Source organism: Urocampus carinirostris, chromosome 13 (genome assembly GCF_059441175.1).
Source record: "Urocampus carinirostris isolate Australia breed hairy pipefish chromosome 13, RoL_Ucar_1.0, whole genome shotgun sequence".
Lineage (NCBI taxonomy): Eukaryota > Metazoa > Chordata > Actinopteri > Syngnathiformes > Syngnathidae > Urocampus > Urocampus carinirostris.
In genome coordinates this window covers 41,334,669-41,355,699 of record NC_142361.1, presented here as the reverse complement: position 1 = coordinate 41,355,699, position 21,031 = coordinate 41,334,669, and the positions used below count along the sequence as shown (strand labels likewise).

Genomic DNA, 21,031 nt, shown 5'->3' with positions numbered 1-21,031 from the left:
GCCTCGCACTTAAATGCAGCCTTGAATTTTTTCATTAACTTGGCTTTGAGACGCCCGACCGTTACGTTTCAATTGGTCGGGAGATTTTTCCGAGTTGAGACTGGCGCGGATAAGTCTGCTTACATTACTTACAATAAACAAGAGAGAGATCTAACTCGTCATATATATAGTTTTGTTTTGTTTTCAAAAACATTGGCACTGAGTCATTTAAGGTAAAAAAGTATGTTTTTATCGTTTAAAAAAAAAACAAATAAACTATTATAAAGTATTTGGCACTGCTCATCGGTAAGTTTTGAGCCTCTGGGAATGATTTCCATCCAAACAATCACTCCTGGATGGCAACAGTGGCTTTGATCAGGTCTTTGTCCATGCATTGAGGTAAAAAGGGGCAAAATAGAAAATAAAAACAAGATAAAAGGGAAAGGAAAAAGGAGGAATGAAAAAGGGAAAAAAACATAGGAAAAAGGGAACGAAAGGAAAAAAGGAAGAACAGAGAAGAAAACATAAGGGGTCATAGAGGAAAACAAGGGGGGTAAAAAAGTAAACAAATCATAAAAAAGGCAAAAATACAAGAGAAAATAAAAGATTAAAAAATAAATTTAAAAAAATGCAACTAGTCGTGTATCTTTGCTTATTATTCAAATCGGCAGTTATTTTAATGAAACAAGTTTGTTTTCAGACCACTAGCAGGCGCTAAATAATACACATTATTGTCTGTTCAGTAGCCAACGGTGTAAAAAGAAGACCTTCGTTAACATCTGCATTGAAAATTTAGCGCGGCTCGAATTCCCGTGCAAGATGTCCCGCTCGCTTTTCTATAGCGCCACCTTTAACCTTTGCGTTTTATACGGCGGAACATAGAATCAAGCATTAAACAAGGGGATGGAATGAGCCGGTATTGAGAGGTTTTAAACGGCGCAATAAAGGCGACGGCTCTTGCTGGGCCGTAAAAAGGCGCAGTCCAATAAAATGCACGATTTGACAGCCATCTGTTGACGAGCGCACGTGTTTTACGAGCGGCGTCGCCAGCAATAGTCGGAAATTAACAAGCCGTGGATGTTTTTCCCCGATAACCTCCAAAATCGGCTACGGCTCACGGTGAGCGAGCGCCCGCCGACTCGAGTTTGCCGGATAAATGCCAAAGAGTCGTGCTCATTTCGGTCATAAAGTGCGACGTCGGTACTCGGACTCATCGGCGTCTGACCCGAAACATAGTCGAACACGAGCCTAAACTTCAGCTAACCCAAAGAAAACCCAACAAAAACCGTCACGTCAGGGAAAGAGTTGTGCTCGTATTTTGTCTCGGTTGAGTAATAAAGTGCTACCCGAGTACTCGAACCCTCGGTGTTCAACCAAATATGCGTTTTTGCTTCAGTATTCGGACAGAAAATGGGAACTCGAACAAAAGCGATAGCCAAATTCAGATGGCCGCGTCGAATGCCAAAGAGTCGTGCTCGTATCTCATCCCGGTTTGGTAATTGGAAGTGTACCCGAGTACTCGAACTCTACATTGGACATCATTCTAAGTACAGTTTAGAGTCAAAGACCCCGTTTTGGCTCAACGTGGCTAGATAATCCTTGAAATGGAAGCTCATGAAATGATGTATGTTCCCCGCTGAGGCAATTTGTAATAAAAACCCACAGAACAACCCGTCATTATCCACAAACGCTACTCAAGCATACATAACAATTGGATCGGGTGAGCGGCAATGTTCCCAGAAGGCAAAAGAGATGGCACTTTTTAGAAAAAAAGGAAAAAGCACGGGGGTAAAGGACAAACAAAAACAAGCCAATGAATACAAAGAGAAAAATAAGTAACACATAAAAAGATAAAAGGAACAAAAGAAAAGAAGCAAAAGATAAAGGAAAAATGGTCCAAAAAATGACAGCGTTTTGGGGGTCTCTTTGAAACGACGTGCTACATTCAAATCATTTGCCACCCACCACATTCCACTTGAGCAACCCCACCTCGCTGCATTTGCGGAACAACGTTGAAAAGACGGCTCATTGAGTAGTGAGCCTTTTGACTGTCCGCTGGTCATTCCGGAGGGGTAAGAACCTTCCTGACACTTCTAACGTTAAGGGCTACACAAATAAACACGACTCCTCACTGTGAATGTGTAAAACTGGAGTGTCATGCCCAATTTCGTTGTCACAATATGTTAACCCATTTTGTAACAATGACAATAAAGGTATATTCTATTCTATTCTATTCTATTCTCGGTTTTAATGACGGAAATCTCGTGCGACGGCTGTTTTCAAAATGGCCGACGGGCGGGCCAGGCAACCTTTCCGATACGACCGTTTCATTCAAATCTTCATGACGGCGACCTTCGGGTCAAAAAAATGACAAGGAGGGTGGGTCTTCAATTCCTTTGCGTTTTGGAGACAATTTCTAGGAATAGAAGAAAATGCTTTTACTGTCATGACACAGAGTGTCAATTCAATTCAAAGCTGCCTTCTATAGTGCAGACCTACACTTAGCATCTAAAGTGACATAGAATTGAAAAAGTAACATCTCTATATATTATATATTTAAATTGCAGGTGGCCAAGTTTTCAAACTCGGGTCTGGGATCTCGAGCGTCAACAGCAAATCTCCCCCGCGGCGCTAACAGAGCTGACTGCGCTTTCATCGAGGCTAGCGCCCGAAACGTGTCCGTCCTTCTCTCCCCTTGATGAAGTGACTGCTTTCGTGAGAAGAACCGATTGGACGGCCATGTCGGGAAAGATGGGATGTCCTCGATAGACAAAATAAAACCCAACCGCAACTCGGGGAATGATCGTTAACTCCTTAGCGACGAGGCCAGGATGAGTCGAAGCTCGCCGACCTTTCCGTGCGGGATATCGTCGGATTTGAACGAGGATAATGGATTTCTGGAGCAATCCCAATGAACGGTTGGCATACCGAGAGACAAAGGATTCACCCATTTAGGGGAGATTGAAATTGACTTCGCTAAAAAAACTTCAATCATTCAAAACAAAACATGTACTTGAATAATACAGACAGAAGAGCAGTTTCAGCGACAGACTGCTGTCACTGTCTTGTACTACGGACAGACTGAAGAGATCTTTTCTTCCTCATGCCATGAGGCTCTTTAACTCCACCCGGCAGAGTAAAGGCCCACATTAAACCACACCACCTACATTGGATATTACCGAATCTTACTGCAATATGTATTCTGTGTAGCACTATTTAGTGACTCTATATAACACGCTACAGTGGGCATTTGCACGTCACACTGGGTATTTGTATATTGTATTCTTTTGGCTTTATTATTGTATTGTTCTCAGCTCAGGGATGCTGCTGGAAATGGGAATTTCCCAAAGCGGATGAATAAAGTATCTATCTATCTATCTAATAAACATACTTTGAGGTTGGACAGTTTCATCGATTTTTTTTTTTGCTATTGGGTTGCAATCACATTGTCTATTGGTTGAACTCACTTCCATCATGCCTTTGATAGATAGATGTCTAGATAGATAGATGGATACTTTATTCATCCCCTTTGGGAAATTCCCACTTCCAGCAGTATCCTTGTGTTGAAAAAAACTATTATAAAATAAAATAAATGGAATACAAAAATACCCAATATAACGTGTTGATATAGTGTTACATAAAATACACACTGTCATAAAAATAGGGTAATATGCAAATGTGGGGGTGGGCATTTACCCCCCCGGGTGGAGTTAATGAGCCTCATGGCATGAGGAAGAATTGATCTCTTCTTTCATTCAAAATCTCGCGTTTCGTATAAAAAAAGTGATCTCGCTATAAACAACGTTTACTCTGTCCAAATGGAAACTACTGACCGACAGACCGATTTCAAGATTGATTTTTGGCACTTCTCGGAAAAAATGAATGGGAATAGCCACTTCAAACACAACTAAGAATGAGATTGAAAGAGTCATTCCAATGAAAAGAGAAAAAAAAAGTGAAAAATATCTAGATACATTCATTGAATTTCACATAGTTTGCTACACGCGATTATGTCGACTCCGATTTTTTTTTTTTTTTAATTTCTTTGGTATGAAAGATTCTTCCTTTTGCGTGATGTTATTTATGTGACATGGAATGCCTTGTTGTAAAAATCTGATGATAAACCAATATTGAAGTGTTTTGATTGTCAAGCTCTCAGTTTTTAATGTCAGCCATTTTTCCCCTTCTCTTTTGTTCATGGCTTATCAAAGCTGATCATTTTAAAGGCATTGTAATCTGGTATATGATCATCAGTGGAATGAAATAAAAATGTCAATCAATCAATCAATGACAATAACGGCTAATATATCAGCTGGATATGTTCGTTTTGCCTATTCCGAGTCGACATTCGGAATTTTGGTAACGATCCCTTTATAATGGTTTTCCAGTGGGGTAAGATTCAGCAAAAAGTGAAAATGTAATTTTATCTCCACCCTATTGCCCAAAGGGATGCGCATGAGGATGGTCCTGCAACTCTCTTTTGTGGATTTCTTGAGTCGGTTGCACAATATGCCAAAAAAAAAGGAAAATCATTGACCGTTACGTTCAAATCACTTGCTGATGATTTAAATGTAACATAAGAGGGTCAAAGAGACCTCCCTAAAAAAAAAAAAAAAAAAAAAAAAAACATCTCTCCTGCTTTTTTTAATCCGGTTTTTACCCTTTTTTTTTTTCTTGTTTCATTTATTTCCCCGAATTTTGTTTCCTTTTTCCTCAGCCTTTTCCTTTTTTTTTTGTTCTCTATCTTAATTTTTTTTTACTTCGACTTCTCTTTTTTATTTAGCTATTTACTTCTTTTCTTATCTTTCTGTTTTTTTCCCATTTTTCTTTAATTTTCTTCTTTTTTCATTTTTGACTGATTTGGGGATTTTTTTTTCCTTTTTAAGGCATAATCCGACAAAATTAGCAATCCTATGGATGAAAGCAACAAAAACAATCCGAAGAGCCGTCTTTTTTTTAGGGTGCCGGGCCGAAAGAGCCGCTTCTCTAGGAAAAGACGGAAACATTGAGGTAAGAAAGGGCACGCGGCTACGTAGTCTCACCGTGCAGGCCATACTTTAAAGTAAACCACACTCGAATCTCATTCATTGAATGTCTTAGTGATCAAAAAATTCGAGAATATTTGCTTCACATAAAAGAACTGCTCCAATTTTGAGCCCTGATACGGAGAAGGCCTGGCCACTTAAAGACAAAGCGGGTCCCTTTACAGGTTTGCTTTCAACGGCAGCCGCCATCTTCTGTCCTTTATGCGTATTTATCCCTGGCATTCATTTTTCTCATCCCTTTTTTTCACGGCTCCCCAGGCGGGGTTCCTTAGAGATCCAACTGCCGGCGCTCAGGTGATAATGGAGTGCCTGGCAAGATGGGATAAGGTAGAACATCCCCGAGGTAAAGACATTGGCTGAGCTACCCCACAGGAAGACCGTTCCACCGGGTTCCCGCTCGGGCGCTACACCGGCCTTCTGTCGGGTTTTTTCCGAAAATCCCGAGAGACGCCGGCGTTTGATTGGCCGGCCCGAGAGGCCAGATCCTCGCCCGCGATACGCCGAAGGGTAAACGCGGAGCTACGAAAGGACGGGAGGCGATTCCTCCGGGAAGGCCCGGCCGCGAGATGACAGCTTTCCTCCGGAGTCTCCTCGGACTCGGCCTCCCCGCGTCGCCGGCTGCCTGTCAGGACGTCTTAACTAGAAGTCGACGGACCGCGAGGGGACGAGGAATGTGGCGGGGAGCCAAGATGCTGGCTTTCCAAAAGAGGTCCGCGCTGTGCACGATTGTTTCCCTTTGAATTGGAGAAATCAGGCGATTCCAAACGGCCTGTGCGAATTGTTGACATGCTTACAGACGCATGAATTCTTGCAAGTGTACTGATAAGAAAGGCCCAAGCAAGAGTGACAACGCGACACAAAAGACGTTTCCACATTTGACTTTCGAGTATGACATCATTGATGTCACTCATTCAAGTCAACGAGGTCCGAATCCAAAAGTGAGCTGTGGTACTAAGCCCTTTCTCTTTACAAGTTAGGCTGGTATGTGGCTTGCTTAAAGCATAGACTTACACTACACAGGGACGGATACAACGGTTGCAATCATTACACATAAATGTATAAAAAGGGGCAGATGATCAAAGGGAAATGTCCCACATTGCTTTGCAGCCCGATTCCTCGATCCTAAATGCTCGCTATACTAGAAATAGGAAGCAGGAGTTGACGAGTTCTCTTTAACTATTTACCGGATGCCGGAAAAAACACAGGGCTGTGGAGCCTCCTTCGACGTGACGGGGAAGACATCTTATCAAAGGTAGGGCCCAGTCTGATACCGTTTTGGCTGCATACCCTTACAGGTGGGAAGGCCACTCACCAATGTCCCAACGTGAGACTCAATTGGTCCAAACTCGTTGAAACTGTGCAAGAGTGCTTTTAGATAGTGAGACGCCATTATTTTATTTTGGGAAATGTGGTCCACCATTATGTAGCTTTTGTATTTTTTTTATTTGTAGTATTCATTTATCTATGTCTTTTTTTATTTTGATATGTTTTCTTATTGTATTTTAACATTATAACACAATATATTTTATTTATCTTGGTTAATGTTGGTTTCTTTTTTTCAAATGACTCGTTTGTCTTTCTCCTTCATTTGAATCGTTTTTTGTTTGTTATTTTTAAAACCTTTCTAAGCCAGAGTTGGTGTTAGTTATTGGACTTTCTACTACAAAGATCATTCTGCAGAACGCAGTCCAGAGAAGGCTGAAGAGAAGAAGACGGGAACATAAACTGTGCCAACTTTGCCACGAGCCAAACTCTGGCCGGGTAGAGAAAGCCGTCCAGAGTTGAAGGGATCCAGAAACCGTGTACCACAAAGCCCGCGCTGCTTCGGGGCATGGAAATATTCCCACGGAGGGAATAGAATACAATAAAATAGCAGATGACTCCATTGTGTATCCATGTATGAGTACTTGGAAAATGAAAGAAGCGACCCCAATGTATCTATACAAGGCAAACTGGCAGTAGGACTAAGAAGAAAGTCAGGACATTGGCATAATTGAAAAGTAAGAATATTCTTTTTTCTAACGAGAATATTTTCTGGGCGGAAAGTCAAGTCATCTTTATTTGTATAGCCCTTAATCAGGAGGAGTCTGGGGTACCCGTCGAAGAGCAAAACTCGGTACAATGACGAAAACCTTTCCCGACTGCCACAGACTTCTCAGAGCGCTACCGGTCGCCACGACAGTCCACATCCGTCACGTCCGATCGGTCCGTCCGACCTCATCCGACCACCGACCCGAGTGACAAAGCCGAGTCGCCGTCCGGAAACCCGAAAACGAGATTCAGGCGGACGCGGACGGGCCTCGTCCGACCGTGTAAAAGCCAACGTCCCAAGCCACCTCGGGATCCGATTTGACGCAAATGCGCTCCGACGGCGGAGACGGTTACGCTTCAAGTTGTCCGAAATCCCCACAACTGACCCCAAAAGCCACGCTCGCTTTCGGAGGCGCTCCATGACGAGGCAATTCCATGGACATTAAGGGTCTTAAGGATAAGGAGTTGGTCGCTTACAGGTAAGTTTAAGGGTTATGTCATTCATAACCAAATTGAGATTTTCCTTTTTAGGGTAAACGGGAATAGGGTGTTAAGGTAAGTATGACATTGGTTAGGGGGTAAGGGAGTTAACCCCTGGCTAAATTGAAAGTTTCTTAGGGTTAATGGGACTAGGGTGTTAAGGTAAGAGTGTTATTGGGTAGGGTGTCAGAGAGTTTAAGGGTTAGGGGTTTAAGGAGTTGGGACTCTATGGTTAGGGAGTTCAAGTTTAAGGGGGTCACACCTCATATCTACAAAATTCCGCTAAACCTGCTCTCCAGTTAATAGCAACAGCGTTTAAGAGTGAAGTTTTCTTAGGGCTCGGGGGTTAGGATTAGAAGGTGACGGGGTCCGGGGTGAGCAGGTTCGGCTTTACGGCGAGTTTCCGAAGCCGAAATAAGTCCTCGCCGTGTAAGGTGGCCGCGACAAGACCCGGCGTCTGCAAGCCATTCCAAAGACACGATTGCACAATATCAATCTCCCGCGTCCTCCGTCCGAGTCAAAGGTCGGCCGTGTTTTCTTCCACCCGCGGAAAACCGAGACGAGATGTCGGCGAGGTCAAACGTGGAGAAAATAAGAAGCTGACGGCACTTTATTGCGCAAAACCCACCGGAGATAGCCATCCCCACCTGAAATGTCGCCTTAATTTCCCACTTAAACGTTGGGAAAGGCTCGCCTTCCTTTTTGTGCCCTAACCACTGCAGGATCACACGCTTTCAACCACCTCAAAACCATAACGCCGTCATTTAGGGGCGACAGAGTGCACCCGATTAAAAGCCGCACGCGCACATTGACGGAAGAAACCCCACTTTGCTTTGCATAAGCCGCACCAGATTTTAGGCAGCACGCTTAAACAGCCATATGAATGAACCCGTTGGCGTCCCTTTCTTACATTTGAAACAAATCAGCGGGGAAATGTCTAGCACAGAGAAGTAACGCGATAAAGACACTCATTTTAATTAAATTGCCATAAATATACTGTATATGCAGGCGTGCGAGACAAAACACGCTCAAAACAAAATCCGACGAACTGGACTGACTAAAACTCAAAAGCCCGTACTATCACAACAGCCATTACACATGCTGAGCCAAGTGACTGATCTTAAACTCTCCCATTCTTTGCGCACATGACAAAGTCAGACCGAGTATTGCTACTATGACACAAAAACTCCATTACACATACCGACATTAGTTACTAACTAAGGAGGGGTACACCATTATTATCGGCTGGCAGTTATTGCACTGATAACAGCATAACAATGTAGCGGCTTGTCGTCTGGAATTGAAGCTAGCTTGGTTCTTTTTCACAGAAAAACTTGTTGTAGGGAATGGACGATACGATATTTTCTGGACTATAAGTTGCTCTGATGTATCAGTCGCACCAGCTAAAATATGCAGAATAAAAAAGGAAAACACAGATATAAATCAAACCTGGATCATAATTCTCATTTTGGGGGGAATTTATGAGAGAAAATCCAACAGCACAAACATTCATGTCATCTTGAAAGTCAATTTCAAAAACACATGGCGGATTCAAAAAATACGGATTGAAAAAGAGCATGGACGCCCACCACGACCAGCGTTGTCCCTGCCCACCTTCCAAAGGGTGGGGATAAGTTCACCTGGAGGTGAAAAGAAAAGATTTGCACAAGGCAATAGAAGAAAAGAAAAGAAAATCCGCAACTCGTCCAAAAGATTATCCAAAGAGAATGCAAAACTTTCTGCAGGCGCAAACAAGATCAGAACGTCACAGAGCGACTCTTTAGATGACGCCCCGAAAAGTTGCATGACAAAAGGGGACAAATGCATTGTTGAAATAAACATACAAAAAAAAAATAAGGTTAATATCATTTGAATTTCCACATCAAAACAAAACAAACACAAACTGAAACGGGTATATAGATTTATTTATGGATTGAAAATAAAGAATAAAAACAAACTTATTTTTGAAAGAAAACAATGAAGAAGGGGAAACAACTCCAACGCAGATTTTTTTGCAAATAATCCTAGAAACAATCAATGTCAATATCATTTCATCTTTCAAATAAACATCAAATATCCATCCATCCATTATCTGTCCCACTTATCCTCAGTAGGGTCGCGGGGGTGCCGGAGCCCATACCAGCCGTACTCGGATAATGGGCAGGGGAGACCCTCAACTGCTTGCCAGCCAGTCTCAGGGCACACAGGGACAGACAATTTGCTCGCTCATTCATAACTAGGGACAATTTTGACCGGCCAATTCACCTGACACGCATGTTTTTGGAACGTGGGAGGAACCCGGAGTGCCCGGAGGAAACCCACGCAAGCACGGGGAGAACATGCAAACTCCACACAGGAGGTTCGACCTCATGACCTCAGAACTGTGCCGCACACGCGCCAACCGCTGCGCCGTCGTGCTGCCCAAAAATCAAATTAAAAAGTATTAAAAAAAAAAAAACATCAATAGAGATTTAGTATCGTATATTTTTGGGGTTAAATAAAGGAACGCTAATATAGATGTCTTTAACAAATGGAAATAGGTTTTTAAAACACACTTATAATAAAACTTGGCACAATGGTGAGGTCGAGTCGCCTCCGTGGCCTCACGAGACAGTATAAGACCAGGCCCTATCTTAGATAAGACATACTTATTTCTGTGGAACGGAGAAAAGGGCTCCGCGGCCCTGTATTCCATTGTTCTTACAATGTAAGCGTTCCTAGCATTTGGGGGACCAACGGCGGCGGGGTCGCTCGGGGCGAGGGAATCGAACCGGGTCGCCGACGGCACCTCTCGTCCGGGCGGCCGACGTGCGCAAAAGACAGCCGGGAGATAAGGACCGCCGGAGCCGTCGTCTCCTCTCGGCGGCGAGAGCTCATCCCCCGCGCATCGATCCCTCGCACCCGAAGGCGGAGAAGGAGATAAAGCTGTGCGGGGGGGCAGCGGAAACCTCGCGGCGGTGATAAAAACGAGAAGGAGAAAAAAAAAAGAGAGAAAAGAAAATCCTCGTGGGTGATTTGGTTAAATGATTGTCATCCCTCATTTTAATGTTGTAAAAGTGGCCTTGATTGGGAACCTCCATTTTATCGCTTTCCCCGGATACAAAAAAAAGAGAAAAAAAATCAATTTCCCTTCCCCCCTTCATCATTTGATCGACCTTGGGTTTGTATGTTTGTTAAAAGGACAGTGTGTCATATTCGACAAGCCCCTCCCCTCTTTCGTCAATTTTAATTTAATTGGAATTTTAGCCTCACGTATGAGGAACGGTGGAGACGTATTGAAAACGGCAACCGATCCACCGTGTAAGCAAAAAAGAGTGATACAAAGCTCAAGGAGCAGGACAAACCACGGAGACTCAAAGCGATTTAAAGTGCAATGTTTTTGCCTCGTCTTTTTTCAGATAAGACAAAACGGCAAAAAAGAAGAGAACGTGAAAAGAGAGACAAGAACAAAAATTAAAAAAAGGAAAAGGGCAAGGAAAATAGGGAAAAAAAGGAAAATGGAGTAAAAACAAAATTCGTTAAAAAACGAAAGTAAAAAAAAAGTAAAAAAAGAAAAAAAGAAAATGAAAAGGAGAGAAAAAAGACAAAAAGTCAGGAAAATGTAGTTCATGCATTCATTTATGGAAATGGGGCCAAGTGTGACAAACAGAATGGTGCAAAGTCAAAACTTTAACGGTACAAAAATAAAGGAAGGCCTTTTTCGCATGACCGGTTTTGAAACAAGTCGAGAGCATCCCAAGTACGGAACCGGAAAACTTGATACCGTCGATGGATAAGAGGACAGAAAAGAAACGCTGCGATTTGAGATGGTTTGATGACAACTATGTCTTTCGGCTAAAAATAAAATCAAGAAAGGTTGAGAAAACACAGCTTTCGTCCGACTGAACCGGGGGTCTTCAACGTGAGACCCGCGGGTCATTTGTGGGCTGTAAGATGATCCTTTGAGTCTTCATATGATAGTCTCCTCGTTTTGGGTTCATTTCTTTATGATGATGATGATTGAGTTTCCTTTTGTTGTTGCCAAACAAAACTGAAAGAACTATTGCAGGAAATTGTGCAAAAGATTATACATACACACCTTGTGAATTCAATTGTTGTTTTTTTAAATTGCTCCTGCTGCTAAATTTGAAGACACTTTTGTTATAATGCACTATTCTTCTCCATTGCCTCGTGATTACCATTGCTATCACTTATAATATTTGATCTCTTCTCTTCAAAATCTCTTTATGACCAGTTACACTCTGGAGTGCCGTGTCTAATCTCCTATACAATCTTGATATCGATGACAAGAAAGCGAATTCGAATTCTGCCGATTTCGATACGGATGCCGACTCTGTGCTAAAGGGTTAGCTCGACATTGGGGACGATTTCCGTGACAAATGCTACCGAATGCTACAGTGCGTACGGGATTAAAAACAAAACAAAACCTTAGCTTTTCTGCAGTGTGCTTTAAATGCGGTACTTTACCAGGACCCTGACTTCAACTGCCCCCGAGTAAATCAACTTTGAGACAAAAGTTGCTCGTCAGGTTTTAGCTAGCTTTTAAGGCTTGAAGACAATATCCACTTTGACATTTCTTCCCCTTTTTCGCCCGGACGAAAAAAAGCCGCCACCCTCTTTGATGCGGGTGTGAGGGCGAGCGATTATTTCAATCATGTCAGCGAGCGAGTCAAATTTAAGAAGAGAAGGAGAGAAGGAGAGAAGAAGGGCCCCCTTCCCCGTTGCGAACGGGCTTTCGGACACGCTCGGAGGCTCCGGGGAATTTTCCGCCGGCCCGCGCCTTTGATGCTAATACGCTAAGGCAGGCCGCGACGCTAATGACCGAGCGGCTACCGGTGTGAAATGGGCGAGCGGCGCTACTTCATACGCGTACTCTGGCGTATGGATGTATGGAGAATGAAATGGAGGTATAAATACATGCTAGAAATATAAGACATACGCGTTAAGAAAACTAGAGAGATGACACGCATGCAATTTAGTCATCCGCTCACGCATTTATGGCAACTATTTTGTCACGGATGTTGCAGTTTATCGATTCCGGTATTTATTTTCTCGTCTATTGTGTCATTTAATAATACAAGTCAACGTTTTGGTGTATTGTGTTGTCCAGTTTGTCGTCATGTATTTTGGTGTGCATTCCATGTTTTTTGTCGTGTTGTTTGTGGTGCATCGTGTCGTGTATTTTGTTGTATTTGGTCATTTTTTTCATGTACTTTCTTGTGTATTTTGTGTATTGTCATGCATTTTGTTCTTTGTGATGTATTTTATCATATATTATGTTTTTTATTTGACGCCTATTTCTCATTTATTTCTCATGTATTTTATCATTTAGTTATTTTGTCCTTCATTTTGTCATCTTTTTTATCGTGTGGTGTGTTTTGTAGTTTGTCATTTCTTTCTTCATTTATTTTCTTGAGGTTTTTTTTATAATTTATTTCATCATTCTGTTCTTTATTTATTTTGCTATTTATTTAAGCTTTTTCTTTGTAGTGTAGTTTGCTATCTATGAGGTTGTTTTTTGTAGGTAATTTTGGTTTTCAGTTAGTCAATTTTTGTTTTTTTTTTGTTTTTTATCTCTTTCTGTCAGGATTACGGATTCGGGGCACCCGCGGCTGCCCCGTTGGCGCCAACAGCCACGGGACCCGATTGGCTGTTGAACTCTTTTTAAATTCCCGTCTTCCGAAAAGAAGCCGTCAGACCGTCTGCGAACCTTTGCTCTCAGCTAGGCAAGCTTTTGTACTCTCCGACACTATCCTGCTGTGTTTTCTCCTGCCTGATACTTGTTGCCTACCTGTTTTTTGACCCGTTTCTGCCTTGCTCCTTTGTCCCGGCCATCGACCTGTTTTCCCGCTGCCAACGACGACCCTCGCTCGACACGGAAGTGCCACTTCCGCGTTCCCGCCATCTGCTACCCGTGACCGACGATCATCGGATGGTGGAGGCAAGCGCTGCTCTCTTTCTTAATAAAAATGGAGTAAAACGACCGCTGTTGCATCCCGTCTCTGTGACAATTTCAATATTTTGTTATATCTTTGGGGTTTTTTTTTCCACGGTGTATTTTGTCACAACAATATGTTATTCAAACGAGGGGGTGGGTCGAAGCGGCTGAGATTTTCCTCTCTAAACGGCATTGATGTCGTTTATTGAGGTAGTACTTGAATGATGTGTGCGTTCATTTATTCATAAGGCATATATTTGGAGGCATTTCTTTCAATTTCTCGCTCCTCCCAACTCCGTTAAAATTCCTCAAAAGAATCATGCAAAGAGAAAATGCCGACTTACCGCCACCTCCTCCCAGCAAGCTTGAATTGGCTGAAAAGAAAAAGCAAAGAGCCGTCAAACCTCAGAAATCACAGAAATGCTAAAAACCGGCATTTGAATCCAAAATTCATATTTCTCTGTTGCATTTTTGAAACTGTCCGTTATTCATTTGACTTTAAATGTTTTCATTTCCTTCTTTCGATTTCTCAGAAGACGAGGGACAAAATAAACTGAGGAAAAATGACATTTATTTCCAACTAAACATTGTCATCATGGCTTCTTTTATTAGCAGGATCTTTTTATGTTTGTATTGTTCATAAAATATATTCTAAATATCATGATTTTCTTTTTTTCAATTTAAAAAAAAGGTTTGCAGTGAGGAAAATGCAATTTATTTCAAAATAAAGCTTGTTCTTTTGGCATTAAAAAATGTATATATTTCACAATTTATTATTTCTTTTATCTTAAATATTCAATTATTTATTTCCCCCCATTGTTAAGACAGTGCAGAGCAATTAAACAGAATTGAATTCAATATTAATAATGCTATTTTGGCATATGTATTCAATATTAATTTTACTTTGAAGATGGTTTCCGGTCTGGAAAAAAATCTCAATTAAAGAAAAAATAAATACAAAACAACTGAGCAAATGATTTGCCTTCCTCTAAAAACTAGTTACCCCCCAACTGACGGTACATATTGCTTAGTATTTTATTAAAAGTTGAAAAGTTTATCCAGAATTTCTAAACGATGACATGGTAAACAATATTAATAAGAGGCAAACATACAAATACTAGCAAGATGAAGCATTATTTTGATTTATCCCTCAAAATAACGACTCGGGCAAAGTAAGCATTTTCTTCCGTGGTAAAACTCGAGAGTGACTTTGTTTTTCATGGATAATTTGCGTCTTAAACAGGCTGTCGAGTAAACATTGCGGGAGAGAAAATCATTTTACGCTTGAAAAAGTCAACTCATTAGCCGCCATTTTCCTCCAGGCTACGGCTACGCTCCGAAACGTGTCCGAGCGATTCAAATGGGCCCGTGGCGCTAAAATGTCGATAAAAAGACACGGTTGCTGTGGCAACAAGACATGAAGACGGACCGGTTCGTGCTCCGACGCGCCGAATGAGCAACGACAGCTCGCTAGCCTGCTAGCTAGTTATATTTTGCTAGCTAGCTTAGCAAAATGCATATCAACCAAACACCCCGAGAGAGTTGTTTCAGGTCATAACAAAATACCTGCAAAACACATACAAGAATTAGACATATAACACAGCCAATTTGCAAAACAAGACTCCGTGTCACTCTACCGTACGTGAATTTGACATATAACCAACCAAATCGAGAGCCACACTTAATATTGAAACATCAAGGCTGGTTTTCTGCATGGGGATTTGACATATAACCCACCACATGACAAGATCTGGACTCCCACTCGAAACTACAATACCCCTACCAGTTTTATGGACGGGAATCTAACGTATAACACACACAATTTGCAAAATCCCAAACCATGGCGTTTTACTGAATGCCAATTTGACGTGTAACAGAAATCTGGAGCCAGACTTGAAACTGTAACATCCACCCCAGTTTCCTGTACGGGAATTTGACATATAACCTGTGAAATAACAACATTTGAAAGGGACGCGTCTACGCCAGTTTTCTGCTTTGGATTGTGATATATAACACAAACAATTTGCAAAACCTGAATCAACACTCTTTGACTATATGTGAAATCGACGTATACCCGGCAAAATCTAGAGGCACACTTGGAACTGAAACATCAACGTCAATTTTCTCTATTGGAAATAGACATATAACCCACCAAATAACAAAATCTGGACTCCTGATTGAACATAGTGTACCCGCTGGTTTTACGGAAAAAAATAACTCGCGTCGACGCCATTTTACCACACTTGAATTTGACGTATAACTCACAAAATCGAGAGCCACGCTTGAAACTAAAGCATCCGAGACGGTTTTCTGGACGGGATATTGTCATAAAACCCACAACATCTGAAACCATGCTGATGAAAACTTATTGTAGAACATACAAAATAGCAATATACAGAGCCAGACTTGAACTGAAACACCTACGGCAATTTCCGTGCGGGAATTTGACATATAAGACACAGGATTTGCAAAGCCTGAATACACGCTGGTTTACCGTACGTGATTTTGATACGCAACAGACAAAATCTAGAGGCAAAATTCAACCTGAAACATCAAAGTCCGTTTTCTTGATGGGAATTGGACATATAACATTCGAAACCATCCTGATTGGCACAACGGTAAATAGCAAAATGTGGAGCCGGACTTGAATGCCAAATATTCGTGCACGTTTTGACAACGAACCTATTTTAGTTTTGCTAAGTCGGAATAAATATGTGTTCCGCTTAAAATGAGGACAATTTTCTTTTTTAAAAAACGTGATTTGCGTCTTACACAAAAGTAAGCCGAGTCCAGACTTCGGGGACCAAAAAACAGCAATTACTGCTTCCCGTTTCTCAAAAGTGAAAAATCACTATACATGATGAATAAACTGCATTTGTACAGCGCTGTTCAAGTCCCCGAGGACCTCGAAAGCACTTTACAATGTACTTCACACCGACCCATTCACTCACGCCTACCTGCTTATTGGGAGAATTCGGCATTCAGTGTCTTGCCCAAGGACACGACGGCGTTTAACTCAACGGAGCTGTGTTTTTGTCAGCACTTGACCTCGTTATTTCCATTAAAACCTAATACGACTAAAAAAAAAAAAAAACGTTTCCATGAAAAGATGAAATAAACATGACATGGGAAAATGGACATTTTATTGGAAAGCTTTCTTTAGGTATTGGCCTGATTCAAAGCCGGGGATTCAAGGTAAAACAGAAAAAAAAATTAATATCGGTGTGTAAGTGTGTGTGTGTGTGTGAATGGGTCAGTGTGAAGTACATTGTAAAGCGTTTCAAGAGGTCTTCAATGACTCCAAAAGGGCTAAATAAAGGCAGTGCATTTACCATTTAAACATGAAAGCACGTATTTGAGAGTAAACAAGCTTTGGGTTTAAAATGACTCTTATTTCTATCAGAAGAAAAAAAATATACACAAATACATATACCGTATAGATGTTTGAAACAATATGTGTTGCCATATTTGATCGACAACTACACTTTGGAGGACTTTCTATCCTATGGTTATGGGTTTTAACGCACAAAATGCATTTATTCGAGAAATCAACTCCTTGCCCTGATGAGGGGGCCCTATCGTGGATGCAGAGCCGGAGCTAAGGCTAAGCGGCTAGCGGCGTTATAAGCCTTCGGTACCGTCCGTAATCATGGGAAATGTCAACTCTCTACCAAATAAGACCGAGGAACTGGCTGTGCTGGAGAAAAACATCAAAGCGTACAGGGAGTGCAGTTTGCAGTGTATTACAGAAAGGTGGTTCACGTCTAGCATCTAGCACGCTAACGTGGAGCTACCCGGCTTCAGCGCTGTTAGGGCAGACAGAGACAGGCGGACTCGCTATCTACGTGAACAGGAGGCGGTGTAACCCTGGGCACAAAGATTTCCATCTGCTGCTGGGACGTCAAACTTTTGGACTAGCGCGTGACCTCATCCACTCCGCTGTTGCTAAACGACAACACAGCACCCCGAGGCCATCCTGTTCATCTGTTAATAAACAACACAAGGATACTGATGGAAGTGTGAATTTCCCTACGGGGATGAATACAGTATCTATCCATCTACTTTTGGCGACTGTTTCAAAGTTTCCAAACGTTATCGTATTCATTAAAAAAAAACAAAAAACAGATATAACATTTTGGGTCAAGAAATGTCGTGCTGTTTCTAGTCAAAAACATGTTTCTAAAAGATTGTTGAAAGACGTTCGCTCATTCCTTCAACTATTCCATTCAATCTCCTGAAAGTTGAAAGGGAATGGAGTTAGTGTCTTATGAATAAATCTATGTACGCTATAAATGCGTTTTTCCTTCGTGTGCGTGTCTTTTCGTTTGGGTTTAACTTCAAGCCAAACAAAATAAACAGCGACATTTATTTTAGTGGTGTTGTTTTTTCCATGGATTCATTTTAGCTTCTGAAAAGTGGGGAAAAAAAAAAACGCTTTTGCATTTGATGTGATGCATTTGGAGTTCATTTATTAGCATTCGGGGAGCGCGCAAGGTTTTCGGAATAACGACGGCACGCAAACAAAAACAAAAACAAAACAAGCGGATGGCGCTGGAGGTCCGTTTTCCGTTCTCGGACCTCGCCAACGAGCAAATCCGCACCGCCACCGAGTCTATCCGGGTCTCGTCACTCGCCCCGCCGAGTCTTCTCCGGATTAATTACTCCGCATTATGGAAATGGATTCCGTAGGGGGGAGTCAGGTGGGGTGAGGCGCATCCACCCGCTGTCTTATCAACGAGAGAGAGCGAAAAAGGAAAGGAGGAAAAAGATCAATTCAAGGAGAGAAAAGGGGGGGAAAGAAAAACAAGGGGACCAAGGAAAATGAGGGGGGAAAAAGGGAGAATTTTTTTTTTTTAAATGCACGAGAAAGTAAGGAAAAAAAGCAGAAAAAGGGGAAAAAAAGAAAAAAATTAAGGAAAAACAAAGAAGCAGCATAAGAAGAAAAAAAGAAAAGAACAGGGAAAAGAAAAAAAACTGGAAAAAAAAAACCATAAAAAATGAAGGCTCCGGCGCCTCATCAGCCGCCGAGCGATTTTCTAATCAGCCTTCGGAATCTCCCCGTACACAGATAGATAGCTAACGCGTGAAGCAACGTTTCCTCCGCCCAATAAATAACCAAAAAAAAGTGTCTTTTTTTTTCATTTCCTGCCTCCGTTTTCATCCTGGAAATGTCATCAAAGGCGTCGCGGCGGCTGTTTATCTGCCAGATCATATGCAAAATAAATCTGGAGAGGCAACTACTCTTGAAATTCAAATCTCCCTGCCACTCCTACCTACGGGAACTTGACATATAACCTAGAAAAGGTGCACAATCTGGAGCCGTGTCGGTATTGCCGGCGTAACATTGACGTACCGACCACAACGAATACATCATCTGCAGCCGCACTACCAACTGGAGTACCCGGGCCGGCTTTTGTAACAGGAACATTCTGGCCAGAAACGCGTACTGTACAATAATTTGAAGTATAACCCAAAGAATAACAACATCCGGAGCGCCGCTTCAAAAGCCAAACATTCGAACGAGAGGAATTTGACATATAACACACAATTCAAAGGTATAGAAGTTTCTGTATGGATTTACGAACAAGAATTCGACATCTATCACATAGAATAACGGAAACCCAATTGAAACTGAAATGTCCACACCGGATTTATGTACTGGAATGAGACCTTAAACTCGCAAATTGTGCACGATCCGAAAACGTGCCAGCTTTGCTTCTTCGTGAAATTGATGTCTAACGCACAAAGCAATTCTGAAATAGCCACCGCTTTTGATAGAGATAGATAGCTACTTTATTCATCCCCGTAGGGAAATTCACACTTCCAGCAGTATCCTTGTGTTAAAAAATAAAAGATATAGAATACAAAAATACCCAATATAAAGTGTTAATAAAGAGCATTTAAATAGTAATATGAAAAATATACACTGTAAAAAACAGAGTAATATGCAAATGTGGGGTTGGGGTTTAATGCGGGCTTTTACTCCCCCAGGTGGAGTTCAAGAGCCTCATGGCATGAGGAGGAAATGATGGGAAGTCAACATATAACCCAGAAAATGAGCACAATACAATTCCATGCCAATTGACTGTACGTGAATCTGACATGTAACCAAATGGAGTTAATCCGGTCTGGTTTGACGCGTGCGAATTTTCTGTATGGGAATTTGACATTTTACTCAGAAAATAACAAAATCTGAAGCCAAACCATACTTGAACGTAAACTATCCACGTTTGTTTTCCATACACAGACGTCCGACCCAGAACATGTGCCCCGTCCCAAACCATGCCGATTTTGCCGACCGGACGTCCGACCCACAAAAGGATCCCATCGGGAGCCCTACTTCGACCGCTTTTACGATGTTGACGTATGACTCAGGAAAGCTAGCGCAGCAAAGACCATTTTCTATCGACTCAAATGTAGCCGTGAGGCATTCTTCTTATCCGGAGTAAAAGAAATGAGAACGGGAATCCATAGTTGGCCTTATAAAATCCCCGACGCCTCTTTTATGGCAAAATCCATGGCTTGCCGACGGCTCCCGTTTGGTTTGGGGCCTTTTTCCTCTCCTCGTGGATAAAAACCTTTCACGCCTCGGGAAAACGCCTTCGTCGATTTATCCTCGTATGCTTTTTGTCCGAGTTTGGTTCGGCGGGCGTCTATTTCGGGCGTTCGGAGAGACACTTCCGTCATCGACTGTCGCTCACAAAAAACAAGACGAAGCGGTAACGCCGTTCATTGCGTTCACGCCGTTCGACAAACACGAGCCTTCGATACAAATCGACTCAAATGATTTACTGCTGTACGTTGAGTTTTTTTTTTTTTTATAGAAAGAGAAATTGAGAGCATCGACTTGATCGAAACGCAGCTCGTTAATAAGACCTAACTTAAAACACCGATGTGATCATTCCAACACGAAGCACACCAATCATGTAAACATCTCCACATTTGGTCCAAAACTTCGGCTCTGACCACTTAGTCCTCTCCCGAACCAAAGACTAAGACGGAGCTAGCTTTTTGGTCAAGGTCGTCGCTGCCCGAGTACAGAAGCACGGATGCAATTATCCAAAGCGCGTTGTTGACAAAGCTGCGGCAATCGCCGGGAGGCCGAGCAAAACAGGGGTCACGGATCTCGGCAGAAGGGTTCCTCCCCGGGGGGCCCCCGAGACGAAACTCATTAGGAAGCCCCGCTCTTTGACGTGGCTCCCGCCCGCCTTCGTCGCGCCGCTTCCTCAGGATTCCACCCGCCTGCCGGCTGATAATTGAGGTACGGTGGAACCCCCGGGATACAACGACCCCGCCTTGCAACATTTTCACTAAACCCCGTGGGGATAAGAGGGGCTTTCTTTTTCTGCCAGCCTTTACGGCAGGGGGCTCCAAATCGATGGTTTTAGGGGCCACCGGAACGAGGGTCCGAGTGAGCTCGGGTCACAGTGGGTTTTCTGCAGGCAGAAACTCCCAAAAAGGGACAGGTTAGATGTAGAAGGGACAGACATTTTTCTTTTTTCTCCATTTCGAACAAACTCAGGGGCCATGTCGTTGCCATTGTTTTCTAAATGCAAGA

The 21,031-nt window shown here is 42.4% G+C and overlaps 1 protein-coding gene across 5 annotated transcripts in view; it reads right to left on the bottom strand.

Annotated features, from left to right (window-relative positions):
- Nucleotides 1-21,031, bottom strand: part of macrod2 (mono-ADP ribosylhydrolase 2) — a 313,061-nt gene that overhangs the window by 160,984 nt on the left and 131,046 nt on the right. For all 5 annotated transcript variants that reach the window (XM_088352058.1, XM_088352061.1, XM_088352059.1 and 2 more), the window contains exon 4: nt 13,818-13,847. In XM_088352058.1, coding sequence (XP_088208184.1) covers nt 13,818-13,847 — 30 coding nt within the window. The remainder of the gene's footprint in view (nt 1-13,817; nt 13,848-21,031) is intronic.